This window comes from Diadema antillarum, unplaced genomic scaffold (assembly GCF_040938485.1).
Source record: "Diadema antillarum isolate AM-2024a unplaced genomic scaffold, OU_Dant_1.0 scf00000073, whole genome shotgun sequence".
Classification (NCBI taxonomy): domain Eukaryota; kingdom Metazoa; phylum Echinodermata; class Echinoidea; order Diadematoida; family Diadematidae; genus Diadema; species Diadema antillarum.
The window spans coordinates 2485807-2499372 of NW_027270962.1; the positions used below are offsets into that span (position 1 = coordinate 2485807).

The 13566-nt window shown below is 35.6% G+C and overlaps 1 protein-coding gene across 1 annotated transcript; it reads left to right on the forward strand.

The window, feature by feature from the left end:
* Window positions 1–4489: 4489 nt before the first annotated feature.
* On the forward strand, window positions 4490–6026 carry LOC139717242 (alpha-2,8-sialyltransferase 8B-like). The gene is made up of 2 exons (XM_071628739.1): window positions 4490–4968; window positions 5678–6026. Exons 1-2 carry the CDS (start codon window positions 4490–4492, stop codon window positions 6024–6026), a joined length of 828 nt encoding a protein of 275 aa, XP_071484840.1.
* The last annotated feature ends 7540 nt before the right edge of the window (window positions 6027–13566 follow it).

Consider the following 13566-nt stretch of genomic DNA (forward strand, 5'->3'; position numbering starts at 1 on the left):
CCCGATAACTCTGATGGCAAGACCTTGTTTTGGCGATAGATATGCATACAAAATGGGTGAATATTAACATGATTTATTATGCAAATGAGATCATAGATGTATGTTGTTTAGCAGTTGCTCTCTCTCTCTATCATAATCACTCTAGGAGTCATTAACAGATCTTGATGTAATAACTATTATGAAACATATCCATATTATGCGGCAGGGCGTTGTAGAATCTCAAAACCTGCCTGATCTACGGCCTCTTGAATATCAATTTGCAAACATATTTCCTTTTAGTGTCATTCAGTTCTCCTTTATTGATTGATTCCATTACTTGATTTACTTCAGACTCTGACGACATCATAATGTGCAACTTGTTTGCCCGAAAACTTAGCTGTATTTTAGTACGCCAAGGTACATTTTGATAGCAAGACTTTGTCTTAGGGAATGTATCCATAGAAATGGTCAACTATTTGCATGATTTATATGCAAATCAGATTATTAGGGTATTTCTAATAGCTTTTTTTTTGTATCTCTTGTTTCACAAAAGAATCATCAACTTGTGTCTTGATATTATAACTATAATGATTCAGATTCATATATCGCGGCAATGTGTTGTGGAATCTCGAAGCCTGTCGTAGTATAGCCTCTTGCACACTAATTTGCATACGATTTTGCAAATATTGTTATTAATTTCTTTTATTCTGATTTGGTTCATTCCAGTACTTGAATTTTCCTCGGACTCAGATGACACCATGTACACTTTGTTTGACCGATAGCATATCTATTTTTTCACGACGCCAAAGTACATTTTAATAGCAAAACTTTGTTTTAGGGGAAAATCTGTTGTGAAAATTGAAGAATATTTGCATAATTTATTATGCAAATGAGATGTATGTTTTATTCTAATACCTAAAGTTAGTTCTTGTATCTCTTTATCACAGTAGGAATTGTAAACCGGTCTTGATACAATGATATGCATCAGATTTATGATTCAGATCCATATGTTGCGGCAATGCGTGAATCCTGCCAGTTATGTATCCTCTTGTATACTGATTTGCATCTAGATATTTGCATATTAAAGTGTAATTCAATTCTTTTGAATTGATTGAATTCTTTTGAATTGATTTATTTTGATTCGACTCTGGCGACACCAAGTACTTTTTGTTTGCCCGATAACTTGTTAAAATGATTAAAAACAGAAGTGAACACATAGGTATACTATACATGTGCATATATATATATATATGCGGTAATGCATTGCTGTATCAGCGGCAACTCTAATTTGCATATTTCACTTCTTACTTTACATATATAAGTGAAAGTTATGAACAAATGGTGACCTAGCTATTGTCTTTGCACCATAATTTCTGAAATTATTACTATTTCTGCATGTCTAAGGAGATTTTTTGAATATTAGAACATCGAAACACCTTAAAAAGCAATGAATTGGCGGCCATTTTGTTTATGCAAATTAGATACTCTTAGACTCAAAATTCCGCTTGGGAACCGGAATTTGTGGATTCAGCGTACTTGAATTATACAAAATAGACCGGTTCCCAACTTTTACTAAAAAATGCCTCTAACAGTCACATTTTCCCCAAATCCCACTAGACTGTATACGTGGACATAAGCATTTCATCTTATAGTTTGACCCGCTATGGTATGAAAACATAGGTATTATACAATCGATATGCAAATTAGATTATATCCTATGTCATCAGATTTCCCATTGGAAACCAAATGAGGGAAGTTTCTTCCGGCTTTTTTTTTCCGAAATCATAAAAGAACTTCCAGTGCTATTCTGAGAAGTTTTAAATTCATTGATTTTAGAAGTCGAATACCATAAAAAGAGAAAAAAATAGACCCATTTTATTTAGGCACTGAAAATTAATGTCACTGGTGTGGGACAAACACATTTCGTATGAAATATCCTCATAAATGTATTGTATGTACATTTTTTACGTAGCTAGTTCAGAGGGTCTTTCAGTACATGTATAGTCATTGAGCCTGGATCAGGCATCCCAATCTTGCATCCATTTTAGTTAGACACTTGAGACAATAATTATATGGCTGCTCCGTTTCTAAAGGGAGGGGTGTTGAAACACACAATGTAAATCTGCATGAAGTGTAGACCTGTCAATTATGTTAAAATGAGTGAGTGAAGGAATGAATACATGAAAGGATGCAGCAATATCTGCAATTGATATCAGTGAAATTTTAGGAGAATTTGGCCATCCGTTCAAAAGTAATCAATTTCTAAACTTACTGTACCGCCATTGCATACGAGAAAACCATTATAGTAATAAAGCATTTAAAAAAATCCATCGATGTTCTTTTCCAGAGGGACCCACATTCTACAAGCTCTGTCTTTTTAGTGGGTCCCTCCATTTTTCGTACTTTAAGCAAGGTTATACATGTACTTCACTTCAATCACTTCTTTTTCTGTTTTACTACAATGTATAATTACTATAAGGTCCTCAAATATTGTACAGTCGTTTCATTTCACAATGCTCACTTTACCTTATCCTCTGTTATCAAAGGAAGTGAAACATCAATACTGTGTTGTCGAAAAATGAAGTAAACTTTCTATTGAATTGAGAAAAAAAACACATATCTGATTTTCTGTGAAAAGGGTTTGCACTCCTTCGACTTCTTACATATTCTGTTACGGGTTATAATGTGTCAGTCCCCCTGCTTTCTTAAAGAAGTTTGAGAATTCATGTGCTTTTTCATTACACTATTAAAAAGTAAAAATAGTGGATTTTGTTTTTATTTCTTATAATTATCCAATAAATAGGCTTTCATGACGTTATCGCCTGTTGTAGTTTTCCCATCCTGTGACGACTGTACCAAAACTTTAAAAAACCATAACTTCTGCAAGGATAGTACAATTATATAACACTTTCTCTGTGATATGTGCTATGAATAATGTGTTTTCCCTGAATTCACGCTAATATTTGGGTTTCTTGAACCACGCACACACACACACTTGTGATAATAATTTAGTACTGTTCAGCAGACAGTACAGAACCCGAGCTGACATAGCAGTGGTACCTATATACAACACATGTGTGATGACGAGGATATATATCTTCAAATAATTGATTCTTGCTTCAAATTGTTTTTATTGCAACTGATTGACAAATAATTGTCCTCAATCAATGTAAACACTGGTAGATAAAAACTGAGTATTCCGTGTTCGAGTAGTAACTCTATCAAAATCACTTGCATGCAATCTCGGATTAGATATACAAACATAAATTATTTGTGAAAAATTGAATATGTTGTAATATAATTAGATTGTAAATTTCATGACAATCTGCATAAACGTCATGTCTAAATAACACTGATTTCACTTCTGTAACTATAGACCAAACGTCCGTAATATTACAGTTTTCCACACACATGAAAACGGGCCAACAACAACAACAACAACAACAACAACAACAACAAGAAATTGCCCCATACGTATTAAACTGTCCTAACTTACAATGGATAATGTTCTGTGCAATGATGTTTATCATACTGGGTTACAAGCAGCTAAATAGAGTACTTTCAGAGGATTTTCGTGTTTTTTTAGATACCGCAAGTCACGGGGCACATTGCATTGCTCTTCTAAAATTTCATTGTCAGGGTCATTTGTTGCAATGTTCAATTTATGCACAGGACTGTACACTCTTTTCAGGTTATAAAACCCTCTGAAATGTCCCATAGACGGAAACGTGCGCGTTATCTTGGACTTGCCCAGTTTACAAATATCCCACGAGTTGTCTCCGGCCTTTTTGATGGTTGATGGTACATAGAAGAAGTAAATTCAATTTGATTGATTTTTTTTTTTTTTTTGGATTCTTGTATATCCTCAGGACTTAGGAACAATAATACAATAACATAACGATGCTCTGAAATTTCGGTTCGATGTTTAATTTTCTCCTCCGAAAAATTAATCTTCAAAATGACAACTCTTTCGGACAATTAACTGAAATTATGTCATCAGGTATGTATGTATATCAGGGGTCGCTTTTACAAGCAATATTTAATAACGTTCTAATATGGGGATGTATGAAAAAAATGAAGAAATATTATAAATCAATCAATAAACTAATCAATTAGTCAAAGTGTCTCTTTGGATAAAGAAAAAAGAATCCACTTGTCCAAAGGAACATTCACGCAAAGTGAGGCGTAGGTACTACAAAGTGTTGTGATTTCCCCTTTTTGTGCCCTCAGCTAGCAAGTCGTGCCATCACTCTCATCTTTGTTTAACCCTTTCTGTACCACATTAACCTGTCCATAAGTTTGTGTGTGAAATTTGTGCTCTTTTGTCGTATTGGGAGAAAGGGTTTATACACATTGGGACTTTCAACTTTCCCTATTATAAGTCAGCGTAAATGCAGGCTGTTGTTAAATGTTCGTTGATCTTTTCTAATACATATCATCCAGAACAGCGTTTTCCAAGCATCGGACGTTGCAACAAACCCTTCAGTTATTCAAAACCGGTATTCCCCCGATGGATATGCGATTCTCGAGTAACCTCAAGAAGCTACCGCGACTCAACCAGACTACCAACATGAGTAAAAAACGGACCTGTGCTGTCGTGGGCAACTCTGGTGTGCTGTTAAATAGCAGGTGCGGTTATCTCATCGACAGCTCCGATCTTGTAATCCGGATGAATTTGGCGCTGTTTGGCGGCGAGTTCGCTGAGGACGTAGGTTTGAAAGTCAGTCTGATGACATTGAATTCTGATCAATACAGGAACCTGATGAACTGTACGCATAACTACGGCAACGTCACTCTCGACGGGTTACCACGCTTATGTTCGAGACAACTAAAAGGCTTAAGCCGCATGAACGGCAGCGTCCTATGGTATTTCGGGTCTATGGCCCACAACAATCGTATGAAAACAGCGCTGGCGATTTTGCGCGACTTCTACAATCTCCACTTTGGTTTCGCCTACAGCCCGGCAGAGATCAAAAGTCAAGTGCACAAGTGAGCAAATTTAGAACTATTCGGAAATGTTGGCTGTGAAATATGACATTATGTTCTGCATTACTTTTTGTTCTTTGTTCTTTTTTGGGGGGTTACTTGTTTCTTTTCTTTTCAGAAATAGTAGTGTTTGTTGCGTGCATGGTTAATAAAGAAGTATTATAGGCCTATTGTGTATTGTATTGCATTATATTGTATAGGTGTGATGTATATTTTTCTATTCATTAAAGATAAATCGATATATAATAAACCTTTTCATTCAGTCATTCACTATCAAGTACTGATATCTGTTTGCCCCCTTCCCGAAACACTTTGTTTGTTACAATTTCCATGTCACTTTCCAGTCACTATTCCGCAGATATTCATTTTCGAAATCACTACGAGTTCAGATGAAAGGACAGAGAAGACAGAGAAGTAGAAGTTAGTAATTTGTTTGAAGCAAAGCTGAGAGTTTATTCAGCTTAATTTTAATTGAAACGACCAATTCAGAAAACAGAACGGCAAAAATTTTATCAAAATATCACTACATCAAAATTGAGAGAAAGTGTTGATGTTATTTCTCTACATGTTACAAGGCAGGGTCAAATACCCTTTGACAGATGTACTGCCATTCTGCAATACACCTACATTAATCACACCAATGTGACGTTTTTTATCACGGACCACATTCATACTTGTCATTTGAAATGTCATTTTCTTTCTTCGTGTGCAGAGTTCTGAAATTGAGAGCTCCAAGCACCGGCGTGTCGGTTTACGCAGCAGCCACTCACTTCTGTTCTCAAATCCAGCTCTTCGGATTTTTTCCGTTCTACAAAGACCCGACGAATCGCACTCTGTTTGCCCATTACTACGAAGACGCCAAGATAAACTACACAACAAATATTCACTACATGCCAGATGAGTTCAGGGTCCTCCTCGAATTGGACAAAAGGGGTGCCCTTCGGATCGTGAACGACTGCAGAGGGAAATGGAATAACGACATCCTACGGGCAAAGTTCAAGGGTTACAAGCACTTGAAAGGGGACGAGTTGGGAGATTATGATGTGAACTTGATAGGTTGAGCAGAAATTGAGCCCAGATGAAATAAAAATCGGAGGGGGGGGGGAGCGGCTAGGGTTACAAATTTAATGGTGGTGCACGCGCCTGTTAACAACAACAACAAAGCGCTCGATGCCTTATTCCCCTCCCCCCCCCCCCCATCCGCCACTGATTTTAACGTGTTTTTTTTTTTGAGAGTTTCTTTTTTTCTTCTTTTTTTAAAGAATATTTAGAAGGCTCCTAATATCTCATTGTTAAAATTTGAGATGAAACAAATTGTCTCATTCAAAATGGTGTGGAGGATGGCAATGTGATGTTTGATATTAAAACGTTAAAGGTGATAGGTCATTTAACGGAATGACGTGGAACTGATAGGACGTGTCCTCTTGAGCTCCCGCTCCCAATATCTCATTTCAACTTAACACTCAGCTGAAAGTTGTTAGGTCACGTAAGGCTGCGTTCACATAGAAGTATACTATTCGGGTATACGGTGCGCGTTTTCGAGGGCACGCGAATACCTTGAATCGAACGATAGGATTTCCTAACACCGGGTCACATAAGAGGGCACTATTCGAAAATTCCGAATAGCATAGAATAATATAGCATAGTGGGAATCGCGCTTGTCCGATTTTCGAGCAGCGTACACCATCTTTCGTTTATGAAGTGATGAAAATTTTGGTCTGGATTTGCCCTTTAGCAAAAATAAGCATGTAGACTGGTCACATTCTGTGATGCAGTTTAGAAATTGCTAATAAGATTGCTGGGATGATTGTGTAGGAGGAAGAAATCCTCACTGGATGGGATAGGGAGTTGATGGTGCGGGTGATGGTGTACTGGGTCAACTTGACGGCGCATAGCGAATAGCGAATAACGAATAGCGAATTCCGTATACCGAATACCGTATACTTCTATGTGAACGCAGCCTTATCCCCATCCCAAGCATAGAAAGAATGTCTAACCCAGCAGTGACACCCAAAGTTCCAGCAGTGAAATCTACCAGAATGTCAACCAGAAATAATCTACAGGAAACCAGAAAACAGCAAATGAAAGTTGTGCGGCAGACTCGGATCAGGAACATGACGACGCTACGTCAAGCACTGCGGGGAGCCCCTCCCATCCTGTGGGAGACCGTGCGCCGGCAGCTGAACATTCGGACCAAGCTGACACCACTGCTACTATTGGAGACATTGCTGAAATGATTTCTGAACTAAAAAAGGCAAACGAAGCTAATAACCGCCAACTCAACTCAAAGATAGACCTACTCATGAGCGATGTGGTCTCCTTAAAGCTGGATCTCATGACCACCAAGAAAACCGTTACCGATCTGGAGGTGAGTGCCACTAACACCAGTAGTCGACTAGACGAGATAGAGTCTACAAAAATGCCGAACATACTAACAGAAATCGAAAAGGCCAAAATTGAGCTAAATGAAAAACTTTTGCTATTTGAGATCCACGAACGCAAACTCAACCTACTGCTGTACGGGGTGCCAAAGGAATCCAACGAAAATGCCCTGAAAGTGTGCGCGGAGGTCTTCGCCATGCTGATCAACATATCCCCAGAGGAAGCGGCCCGAATTTCCCGTTTATCCTCTTCTTTTTTTTACCTCTTATTTCCAAACCGACTCGTGTTTCTAGTCATTCGGCTACTTTGATTGATAATATTTTTTTTGTGTGTGTAATGGTTTAACTCTCCCAGACTCTTCTATAATTTTTTTTCTGTCATTTTCCTGTTATGACGCATTTTGAGTATAATCATATAAATGTGAATCCACCTCATCGTCATGAAAGGCGTAGAGTAGGCTAACTCGGGAACATTTGTTTTCTTTTTGTGCTTCTTTAGATAATGCTAATTGGGAATGTGTGTTTGATACAGATGACATTAATTTGTCTTTGAATAATTTTTTTGATGTTTTGAATAATCATTTGGATATATGTATTCCCAAAAGAAAATACAAACGGGGGATTATGAAACAACACCAAGGCTTCCTTGGATTACAAAGTCCATTTTGCGATCTATTAACAGAAGAAATAAATTGTTCTATTCATTTAAGATGAAAAGAACTGAGCCAACACGTTTGAAATATACTTTGTATAAGAATACTCTCACAAAAATATTACCCATAGAAAAAAAATATTATCATAAGCAATTGCAGAGATATCAATATGATATAAAAAGTACATGGGATGTATTAAAACAAGCTATGAATATGTCAACCGAAATGTCTGGTATATCTAAAATTCGATTTGACGACAAGGTTATCGATAATTCTCTGGATATTGCAAATTTTTTCAATAAATATTTTACAACAATTGGAGAAGATATTGCTCAAGAAATTTCCAATACTGATATTAAAACATTTTACTGATTTTTTCAGTGAATCAGCATAATACACATTCTATATTTTTTACTCCTACCACTAGGTATGAGGTTATTGATATTGTTTCTGGTTCGAAAAATAAAAAAGTGTAGGTTATGATGATATAAGCAAAATGATTTTAAAAGGAGTTCTATTGTGGATCCTTTGGTGTATATTTTCAATTTGTCAATGTCAAATGGTCAGTTTCCGGAACAAATGAAAATAGCCAAAGTAATTCCTATATTTAAGAATGGAGATAACTTAGATATTAGTAATTATTGACCTATTTCTTTATTATCTTGTTTATCAGAAATCTTAGAGAAAATTATATGTAAAAGAACAATGAACTTTTTGAAGACGCATTGTGTTCTAACAAACTCCCAGTTTGGTTTCCGAGAAAAGCATGACAACTCTCATGCATTTTTGAATTTAATTGATAAAGTAGCACATGCTTTAGATAATCACTCTCATTTGATCGGTATCTTCCTGGACTTCTCCAAGGCCTTCGACACTATTAATCATGATATATTGCTTTATAAGTTGTCCCACTACGGTATACGTGGGAAGGCCTTGGGGTGGTTAAGGAGTTATCTAATTGTGATCTAAAAGTTATCTAAACAATATGTTTCTATAAACAATTATAACTCTGATATGAGAGAATTTGTGGCGTGCCACAAGGTAACTTATTGGGGCCGTTGTTGTTTATTGTTTGTATCGATGATTTTGTGCTTCCTCCCAAGTGTTATCATTCATACTTTTCGCCGATGACTCAAATGTGTGGGTTTTTTTTCACATGAAGATCCAAATATTCTTGTGCACACAGTAAATTCGGAGTTACAAAATTTACGTGATTGGATACGAACTAATAAGCTGTCCCTATATATTGTACAAAGGCAAGGAGAAGAAAATGCAACTTGTAATTATGTTTGTATATGAATGTGTATGTACAATGATGATACTGAAACCAATAAATGTAATCAAATCAAATCAAATCAAATCAAAATAAAACCAAGTATATGTTTGTTAGCAACACTTTAGATAATTTGAATATGGATATTTATTTTGATGATACTGTTTTAAAAAGTGTTTCATATACAAAATGTCTTGGAATAACAGTAGATAATAAACTTTCTTGGAAATTTCATGTAGATTATGTTTGTAAAATTATTTCAGGCAATATAGGCGTCATTAATAGGTTTTAATTGTTTCTTCCTCAGCACTCATTATTCATATATTCATTCATTATTCGTCTTCGATATTACGTTATTTGAATTACGGAATTTTAGCACGGGGAAACACGCATCAAACATTATTCGATAGGGTTTTATTGTTACAAAAGAAGGCACTTCGAATCATTTGTAATGCTGCTCCTTGCTCTCATACAGCTTCTTTGTTTTTATGAAAATATTATTTTGAATATTAAAGGTCTGTTTTTATTTCATTTAGGACAATTTGTGTATAATTATAATAACAACTGTCTTCCGCTTATATTTGATTCTATGTTTCCTCGTAACCTGACATACCCTTAATTTTCTTCTTCAGTCAAAAATATTTACTGATTCTCAATTTGGATTTCGTAAAAAACATAGTACAATTCACGCATTACTTAAGTTTATTGATAAGATAGCTCATGCTATAGATGATGTATCTCATACTGTTGGTGTTTTTCTTGATTTTTCAAAGGCGTTTGATACAACAGATCATGATATTTTACTTTGTAAGTTAAATCATTACGGAATTCGGGGTAAGGCGCTAGAATGGTTTTATGATTATCTGACAAATAGAAAACAATTTGTAAGTATCCACGGTCACGATTCCCAACCTAAGTTAATTTCTTGCGGGGTTCCTCAGGGTTCCCTGTTAGGTCCACTTCTTTTTATTTTGTATATTAACGATATTCAGAACTCATCTAAGATCCTTTCCTTCGTTTGTTTTGCAGACGATACAAATTTGTTCTTTTCTCATCAAAATCCTGATGAGCTTATAAACATAATAAATGAAGAACTTGTTTCTGTTCAATCTTGGATTTTTGCAAACAAACTTTGCTTAAACATTGAAAAAATTCATTATATTTTGTTTAGTAATTCCCCACCTGTACTACCTATCTCTGTCAAGATCAACAACATTGATTTGTCACAGGTCAATAGTACAAAATTTTTGGGTCTTTACATTGATAGTGATTTATCTTGGAGAACCCATGTTGGTTATGTAAGTAGAATTATTGCTAGAAATACAGGGGTTCTAAACAAACTTAGTTATTATTTTCCATGTAATATTCTACAGAGTATATATTCAACTTTGATATCTCCCTATCTTAATTATGGGATTCTGGCGTGGGGAAATGCTTCTAAAAATCTTATCGATTCGTTATTTATTGTGCAAAAACGCGCTATTAGAATTGTAAACCACGCCGGATACTTATCGCACACAAATGAACTTTTTATGAGCAATAAAATTTTGAAAATTCCTGAGTTATTTTCTTGCAACGTTTGCCTGTTTATGTTTCAATTCTCAACTGGCCAATTACCAGATGAATTTTCCAAAATGTTCACAAGAAACTATACAGTTCATGATTATCCAACCCGCCAGCGTTATGCGTATCACCTTCCACGTACCCGAACAATTTTTGCGAAAAAAAAAAACTATCATGTTCACTGGACCTAAGTACTGGAATGAACTCCCTACGGAACTTACAAGCTGCACCACTTTAACCTCATTCAAACGAAAATTAAAACAATATCTTTTGAGCAGCTACGGCATGCATATTGTATACAGTGCACTCCCGTTACAACGAACACGGTTATAACGAAATTTCGTTATAACGAAATAAAACTTCTGGTCCCAAAATTATTGCCATTAAAGTCTATGGTAAAAAATTCGCTTATAACGAACACGGTTATAACGAAATTTCCGTTATAACGAAGTCGTTTCCGAGCACCATCAATAAAGAGAAACAAAAGAAATGTTCTCCGTTATAACGAAATGCGGATCGCTTTCGTAAATACGTAGCGGAACAAGCATTTTTTAGCGTCTCTGCATCATGGGCGAACGCTCGCTTCAATCACTGTGTGTTCGCTCCGTGTGTCACGCACACTTTTTCGAGGGAACTTGCGTTATTGTAATACAATAATCTAAAATTGAATAAGGTTCGTTTTATTGTTCCGAAGGTTCTTATTACAAAAACACACAGATTCTGATACACCTAAATGTACGTTAGTTCGGAAATGAAATATGGGTTGCTATAACGAACATTTTGGCGTTATTCCAAAGAATTGTTAAACCGAAAATGATATCAATTCCAAACGTTCGTTAATCAGAATGTTAAGAAAATATTTTTGTTAATCCAAAAGTGAAAAAGATGACTGCACTAACAAAACTTAGAAATTGCAAACCTTAGAATCATCTTTAAAATGTACCCGAACCTTCGAAATAACTAACCGTTCTCAGTTTTGTGATTAACAAACCTTCTTCGGTATAACGAATCTTATTTCATTTTCGGATTAAAAAACCTTCGGAACAACGAACCTTGGGAATAGTGAACCTTTCTCATTTTATGATTTACATACCTTCGGAATGACGAACCTCATTTCATTTTCCGATCAACAAACCTTCGGAAAACGAACGATATGTTAATATCTAAATGATCAACTTTCGGAATAACGAATCTTCGGAAGAGCGAAGCTTCAAATGAACAAATCTTCGGAATCCCGGGAATGGCGAAACTTTGCAATAAGGAACCTTCGCAGTAACGAACTTTTGTAAGAAACGAACATTTTGGCATATAGTCCAGGCTAGAAGGCACCTAACCTTGTTTTTTGATATATACAATGTTTTTTGATGGTTTCTTGTCAATTCGAGGGTGCTGATTCCAAATCCGATTGATGCCACTCGCGTAACCTTGAGCATTTTCGGCAAAATGCAAAAATCCAAAATGGCCGCCAAATATGCTAATTTGGCCGTGATAATTAGAATAAGGCGCATTCTATTACTAATTATTCCGCCAAACTTTGTACATTTCCTTTCCTAGAGTTACTCCATCTATATTTACAAGAGAATTTTCGTTTCATATAAATTTATTTGGTATTTAAAGCTCATTTTCAATTCAAAATGGCCGCCATTCCTATGCTCATGTACAATATGAATGGTAAAAAAATGCATAGAAATATAGAACAAATTTACTGCATTTCCTGTCCCGTACCTAAGCTGTTATAAAGTGTTGCGTGTGCAACGCAAATATATTGAGTGCCACTTACAATATAAAGGCCCTACATGTATCTTTATTCTTCAAAGTGGTCGTCGATCACTCTTATTCTGTACAATATGAATGGCAAAAATATATGTGGAAATAGAAAGCCAATTTGCTGGGTGTTTTTTTTTTTTTGGACATCCAACTATATTGTTTATTAAGATCTAGTGCTTATCATATATCTGAAGGATGTTCTTAACAAAAAGTTATTCTTTAATGATGCAAAAGTCCTTATTTACCACATAAATTTGGATTATTACTTGAATTATTTGAATTATGAATGGTTAGTTACGATGTTTAACACAATTTCTTATCTTTTATTCTGTTTCATCAAAGAATATAAGTGCATTACACATCACGCAAAAAAATTGATATACCATCCTGTTCTGCATGCAGGTTGCATATAAAAATGCAATACTTACACATTGTTAAGAACCTAGATACATGGTATTTATTAAATAATGTTGAAATGGAGGGGAAGCTAGAAAGCAAGGCTTCTAACATGTATTTCACTGAAACTGTTATTAATAGGGACAGAAATGGTGCAAGGAATTGGTGGGGGGGGGGGGGAGTCCTGTGGTGAGTTTGAAATGGATCATAACTTCAATCGATTTATATGATATGATTTAAGAGTACCGCTTTGATGTTATCGAGCAAACTTTATTTTCTTCTTGAATCAAAACAACAACAAACAGTGGTGAAGGTATAAAAAAAAACTGTCCAAACGCAATACCTTTCAAACTATTCAAAACCAAGGACCAATATGAAGTACCTCTTTCAGTTCTGTCCCATGTGTTTATTATATATACTTTGACATCATGAGGTCATTCATTCTCGTCTTAAAACCAAAACTGTTCTTTTTGTATTGTCTTCAAAGATCTCTTTAATTTGATGTTTGACACCAGGCGACATCAGCCCCAAATTTGCAGGATTGTAGGACTAAAGATGCATATCAGTC